Source organism: Nicotiana tabacum, chromosome 15 (genome assembly GCF_000715075.1).
Source record: "Nicotiana tabacum cultivar K326 chromosome 15, ASM71507v2, whole genome shotgun sequence".
NCBI classification, from domain to species: Eukaryota; Viridiplantae; Streptophyta; class Magnoliopsida; order Solanales; family Solanaceae; genus Nicotiana; species Nicotiana tabacum.
The window spans coordinates 46564812-46572045 of record NC_134094.1 but is presented as its reverse complement, the minus strand read 5'-3'; the positions used below and the strand labels follow the sequence as shown (position 1 = coordinate 46572045).

General features: G+C 30.4%; 1 protein-coding gene across 1 annotated transcript; it reads right to left on the bottom strand.

Annotated features, from left to right (window-relative positions):
- Nucleotides 1-1832: 1832 nt before the first annotated feature.
- On the bottom strand, nt 1833-5515 carry LOC107807430 (uncharacterized). Its single transcript, XM_016631795.2, has 4 exons — nt 5413-5515; nt 5158-5278; nt 3110-3182; nt 1833-2226 (listed from the first exon to the last, which is right to left on the bottom strand). The coding sequence occupies exons 1-4, from the start codon at nt 5480-5482 to the stop codon at nt 1975-1977; spliced, it is 516 nt and encodes a 171-aa protein (XP_016487281.1). The 5' UTR covers nt 5483-5515; the 3' UTR covers nt 1833-1974.
- Nucleotides 5516-7234: the final 1719 nt, after the last annotated feature.

Sequence of the window (7234 nt, the reverse complement as noted above, 5' to 3'; positions counted from 1 at the left end):
CCAAACCAACTACCTCGGCAGGTCACATAACAATAATTGAGCATAGAATAAGCAGTAACTAAGGGAACATGGCTGTAACACTCAAAACGATCGGTCGGGTCGTTAAGGTTGGGTTGTTGGTAACCTAGTGACTCTAAATAAAAGAATTATTAAGGTGCTTTACTTATGTTATTTCAAAATAAGACTCGTTAGCTCACTCGATTCTTTACTATTTTAAATGGTTATCACATTTTTTTTTTACTTTAATTGGGTTTTTAAATTATATTCATCACCTCATTTGATATTTACTATACTTGAAAGTTGTTATCACATTTTACTTTTAACAAATTATATATTTAATTCATGAATGTCCTCTATCTCAATTGTTGATGTGTTGTCCATGCCTTATATCTGTTTAACTTGCAAATATCATACTTTCCTTCTTGTTTGTCATATCTATATCTATATTGTTTCTCATTTGTTGTACTTTCGTTTAAGCTTTCTATCATGTTTGTTATTCATGCCTTCTATTTGTTTAGCTTATAAAGATCATGCTTTCCTTCATGATTGTTAAATCTACATCTAAACCTTCTACCACATTAGCTAGTGAAATTTATGTTACTCTATCTTAAATCCTTTCATTACTTCTATGACTCTTATCTAGTCAGTTATTGTTGCCCATATGCATTTCGTTGTTCGTTATTGCTACATGTATATCTCTAACTTTATCGTAATTATTATTTCTTTCACCTGATTGGTACTGTTATATGTATACTCGGTGAGGAAGACATAAATGCGTGAAGGGTATTGTCGTGCCAATTGGTTTGACTTAAATTCATATATTTAGTGAGGATGAGATAAATGCATGAAGGGTATTGCCGTGCCATTTGATTTGATATCTTGAATACATTTCCAACGCTATGAAAGTTATGAATTTACTACCATGGTTTGTTGGTTATCGCTTTAAGGAAAGGATTGGTCGTGATATTGAGGAATGTTGACCGTGATTTCTTCTAGTAATCATTTATTGCTTCGCATATTTGTTTCTTATACTCTTTTGTGTTATGTTCTAGTATTGTTCTATTGCTAGTCTACTGCACAGGTTATATGAGTGAGTATTTTTTAACTCAAAAGCCCCGTCACTACTTCACCGAGGTTAGACAAGATACTTATTGGGGGTACATGAGGTCGGTTGTACTCATACTACACTTCCGCACCTTGCATGCAGATTTTGGGGCTGAAGTTGCTGTGTAAGACGGGAGCTGCATCGAAAATGTACCTGCGTTCCAGCTATAGCTGCCACTTGTCCTTGGTAGCTTTAGATTTTGCTATTCCATTTATGTAGATTTCGAGTAGATGATGTATTTATTTCGTACTAGCTTTTGTAAATTCTAAGTCTTAGAAACTCATGATTTGTATTACCAGTCCGTGCGATGTTGTATGGAATGCAGATATATCATTTTTTGACCACTTTTATTTTATTAGAATTGTGTTTACTGTTAATTGACTGGCCTAACAGGTTGGGTTAGGTGCCATCACGATTTGTGGATTTTGGGTTGACAGAATCAGAATTATCTTTATGTTAATCTTCTACGTAACAAATATTTAACAAATATTTATCCATGATCTGACTTCGAAAGCCCAAAATATTATTAGTTTTAATTAACGATCCCAACGTACTCCTATTAATATCAATATCTACAAGAGTATTCATCCATATGAAATTCTTAGATGTCTCAAATTTGGAATATTGAGCGCCGGATTACAAGATTAGACCATGATTAAGGTTGTATTTTGCTGTATGCAATAGTGTCCCAAGACTACGTTATTCAAAATAAATGGCGATCAATAAATTTAAATAAGCATATATCACAATTTTGATATGATCATGGATAAAAGATACATGACGGAAATAAGAAATAAATCAGAAATTGAATAGAAACCAAGTACAGAAGTGGAGATTTTCACAAGTTGTATAAGAGATTGTATAATTTTCTAAATCTTGTGGAGTTTGGCTAGAAGAAAAACAGTTGCAGAAGTGATGCCAGGAATAAAGATCTCATTAGAAATGGCTCGTGGAATAATGCTTTGCTTAATGAATAAAGCAGTGACTGGAAATCCAAACAAGTACAACAATATGTCTTTAGCTCCAGAGCCTGTAACTTCTGTATCAAGAATGATTTCTTTAAGCATGTTCTCATACTCTTCCTTTGTCAACGATTTTGATCCTTTGTGTATGTGATATTTCTGAAAAATTGAAATGAAAAATGCTCTGAGTTTCTATTAGTGCAATACTTTACAGTCAAATAAATGTGGGTTTAACAATTCAAAAATGAAAAAAGAAAAGAAAAAAGACAACCTTGAGGAGTAGTAAAGCTATTTTTTACATTCCCAATATTTAACGACTAATGAATAGAATTCTCCCATTCGTCTTTATCCAATATTGTGAAAGTCCACGTTAACATATTTACCTGATATATATTCTAACTATGTAATTAAACGAACGAAAAGAAAAGTAGAAAACAGTACAAATTAACATTTAAGTTGCAATGTGTAAATACTAAATATAAATGGAGAAACTTAATTGAGTGGCAGAAAAGGAAAAAAGTATAAACGAAAGTACAATAGAAGGTGTACTAACGAACAAATGACAACCTTCTTTTTGTCTATTCAAATGAAAATTTATGCTTTTCAAATCACTAAAACAAAGAAGTTAAAATAAATAAAAGTGCATATGTAGCAGAGCGTGTCATAAGATTAAGACTTATCCTAACAATTAAAACAAGAAAAAATATTTTTCTTGTCTTTTTAATCCTAACCGGAAAATTATGCTTTGCATTTGAAAGCAACAAGCTAATCTATTCTTTGTATTAATTTTAGCGATAGAACTTTACATTTTTTTAATTTTCTTAATAAATCTCATTCTAATAAATATGTAACAATAACTAAAGGTTCTTAATGGAATTCAAACTGGTTGTATGAAATTTTTAAAATAAAATCAGGAAATAGAAAGTTTCTCCATTTCGCAACACATCCACATCATTATTTCCTAATTGAATTCCAACTCTATTGAAAACATATCGTTAATGTTGAAAACTATAACCTCAATTGTTCTCATTTGCATACTTACGTCGTATAGTCGCTGGAGTTCCTCAATCTTTGGCACCCTAAACTGTGTACTCCCCAGCTTTCCATTGATATCTCTACCAAAATAAACAATGATATAAAACAGATTTAGAATTTTTTTTTGTTTATGTTTCTCCCTTTAAAAGAAATCAGATAAAAACAAGTAGGAATATACTTTACATTAAATAATTTGATTCAACGCAGAATCATAAAGTAACGATTGGAGTTAATCTAAAATCATGACAGTTTTATGAGAACATTCATACAACAGATTTAGAAGATAATATATTCTAATACAATCCCACACATTTAATAAGTAACTAGTCTTAGGGTACGCGCTTTGCGCGTGAACCCCATATCAATAAGTATAAAATTTTAAATTATATAAATAATATTAATTTATGTAAAGTTGACGTGCAATTGTAAGTGTTATTTCAAAAGAATTTCTAGAATTTGATTTGAGTTAATGAATATAAAAATTATCATGAATATTGGGATAATTTATATCTAATTATAGTCTTTTTTGAATGTGTATTTACATTTAGACATAATTTTCATAGAAGGAATATTTAATTAAATAGTAATGGACATACTATTGTATACCCAGATCATCAAATATAAGTTTCCACAGAAAGTTTTTCTCAAATTTTCTTAGAAAGAATTATCTGAATAGAATACCAAAACCAAACTAATTATATACCTTGAGTTTTAACCCTTTGTTGACATGAAGTCTTTCCTTATTTTAATATCATTACATTTTGCATCCTAATTCTAACATTAAATGAAATGAACAAAAATTATTAATAAAATCTTAAATCTAAAAACAGTATGAACTGGTCGAAACTGAAAGTGCTTGAAATTTAATACTACTCAATTTAATTGGAGTTAAATATACAGACTTCACTAAAAGCAATTCAGAAAGCAAAGTCCTAAAAAGTAGAAAAATAATTAAATTACTAATCCTAAATATTAAAAAAATAATTAAATTATTATTTTCAAATATTTGAAAAATAATTAGTGATTACTTTGTCCATTATGAACTCTAATTTTAAAGAATAAAAAAGATGAACGATATTTTGCTAATGACCTTTGTACTTAAGGTACACGTTTTGCGTGTATACCTATATCAACAACTATATAATTATTTAAAAATATAGAAATATTATTAAATAACATATTTAAGCTATATAATAAAATTTTAAAAATATATAAGTTCTTGAAATGATAAATATTGATATCGTTGATCTAGGCGAGAAATAAAATAAATAAAAACTTTTTTCAAAAAATATTAAATTATACTTAATTCTTAAAATATAACGTAACTAAAAGAGAAAAATACCTTTTCAAGATAGAATTAAATGTTTTTCAACTCCAAAAATTCATAACATAAAAAATCGTACCTCTATTCTTCAAATAAAAAAAGTTGCAATAGTTGTTCAATTTTTTCCGTTAATGGCTTCGAATCCTAGGTCTAATGGTTTCTGGTGAGATATTAAAGATTTTGAGTGTCTAAATGTATTTCAACGTAAGTTAGTTAATATATTTGGTCCTAACTTAGAACTTTACTTTAGACATGGAAGAAATTTAGTTTTAATGTCCTAAATATTAGAGCTTCCTACATAATAATTCAAATATGGAAAGTTTTAATAAATGAAATCTTTTTTTTTTTAAAAAAAAAGGCGAACGACATTTCGATAAGGGTTTTCGTCCTTTTAATATAGTATAGATAAGTAAACGAATTGAGTTTACCAACATTTGGCTTTATGTTAATAATACCAAATAGCATTTGTTAGTCACTCTATAACCTAATAATGACATTCACTTTTTACCTTGTCAATGTCAAAATTAATCGACTAAGTTTTGAATTGTCCTTCGAAAAGAATCCTCTGATATTTTAAATTAGACAAAAATATTATAAAAAATATTTCTGGTCCAAAATTCTTATATTAATTTAATTTGATAGGAACATCGGCCATTGTCAAATTCTTTGATTTTGATTCTAATGATATGGCATATTACATCAGAATTTATAGAAAATGGAAAATTACTCACTCGACTGTTAGGCAGACTGCACGGCAAAATTGAGCAAAGCTCCATTTCTCCGTATTCTTAAAATGACTTTCATAGAATTCTTTTATCATTGGACCAACATTATCCTTCTGCTCATCATTTGCTGCAAAATTAAACACAAAAATAAAACATTACAAAATGGCCTTATCTTTTCACTTACAAAAGGTCCTTCATGAAAGAATAAAGAAACGGCAACAAGAAATCATGTGTGTATATGTAATAGAGGAAGAGACATACCAAATTTCTTGAGGGATAGACCCATACTAATCGTTAAATGATATTGGCAAAGACAAAAGTGAAGGTGCATATGTTGGAGAAATCTCAAGAACAAGAGCTATATATTACCTCTAAGACAGATCCACTAATGTGAAATGAGACTTGGAAAGGAGGAAGAGTATATCTTGAGCATGAAGCAAAACCTCTTGTGTGGTTTCTCGTCCAAATTGATCATAAATATTTTAGTTATGATAGGAGTGGTTTGGTAGTGAAGGAAGGAATGTTTGAGTACTCAAGATCTAGAGAACCAAAAGAACAAACTTTCATCTCAATTTGAGCATAACTCTTGCCTTAAAAAAGAATCTACTATAGTTTTTGCGTGTAATAAAATGAATTATGATATTTACGGATTTTTTTCTTAGCGGAAGCGGATCATCTACATCAATCCGACTTGAATTACTGGTCGTTGGGAATTCTCATATTGCGGATTGACTCCCCTTGTTTCCATAGCGTGATACACCCTTGATTATGGATGTCGAGAATAAATCCTAACCGTTCTCTCTTTGAACTAAAGTGAGTCTCCTAACACCCATAGTGGTATTTAGATAAACTACACTATAGGGCCAAGGGTTAGACCTAATGGCAGATTAATTTTTAATTAGCTAGCACCCTTTATGGGAGTACTAGGCCCAAGAGGCTAATTTTTTTATAACATCTCCTACTCACACATAAGGGAGTGCTTAAGCTTCATCAAGCTAAGGAAAATATATTTTTCTTCTATTTCTTTTGTATTATTGATACTGGATAAACATGCAGTGCGGCCAGTATACTACGAGAGCTTGTTGCTATACATTTGTTAGGAATATATGTTAGAATATTAGAATTTTAATATTAAAATAAAATATGTCACGATCTCTTCTTAATTACCCCATGATCTTGAAAATAATCATAACTCTCCACTACTCCATGATGTGAAAGATGGCTATAACCCTTTTGTAACTATTCTCCCATGTTCTTGTCACAATCTCAAATTTCTAGTATCTAAGACTAAGTAAGCCTAACACACGTTGAGTTAATAACTGAATTGAACTATTTAATCATTAAATCATAAACCAGTAAATAACATACATAACTACAATGACCAATAGTTATACATTTCCCAAAACCGGTAGTACGGAGTCATAAACTCTATTGAAATACACTAAAATTTTTAAATATTATATTGTTTCGATTTACAATTTAGCAGTAGTATAAGGAAGTAAGATGGTGAATCTGAGGTCTGCCAGCATCAAGCTGGTATACCTTGAAGTCTCAGCCGCGCATACGCAACTCTCAACATCACAATCAGAAATACCTGGATCTGCACAAAAATATGCAAAAGCATATTATGGGTACACCACAATGGTACCCAGTAAGTGTCAAGCCTAACCACGATAGAGTAGTGACGACGCCAGGTCAAAAAACCTACTAGACATAGAAACCTATACAAGATATGCATGAAGCTAACAATTGAAAGAACATCAACGTAAGGCTAACGATGGAAAGATTATTGATTTACATTCAACAACAAAATAATAGAAACGCAAATGGCATCAAGTAGTAAACGGGTAATAGAGAAGCAACATATTTAGAACACCGATGAGATATGAATGAACTCAAATAAGGACGAACCAATGGAAGATCAAATAATCAAATCGTTTCCAATGCATGAGCCTAAAACAAAAATTATCCCGAGGCACTACACCTCGTAAATCACAAATCATGGACTACAATTTCCAAATCTTACACGTATGGCACCTCGTGCTACCATGTACATTGAAACCGTAACAAATATCAATTAAAA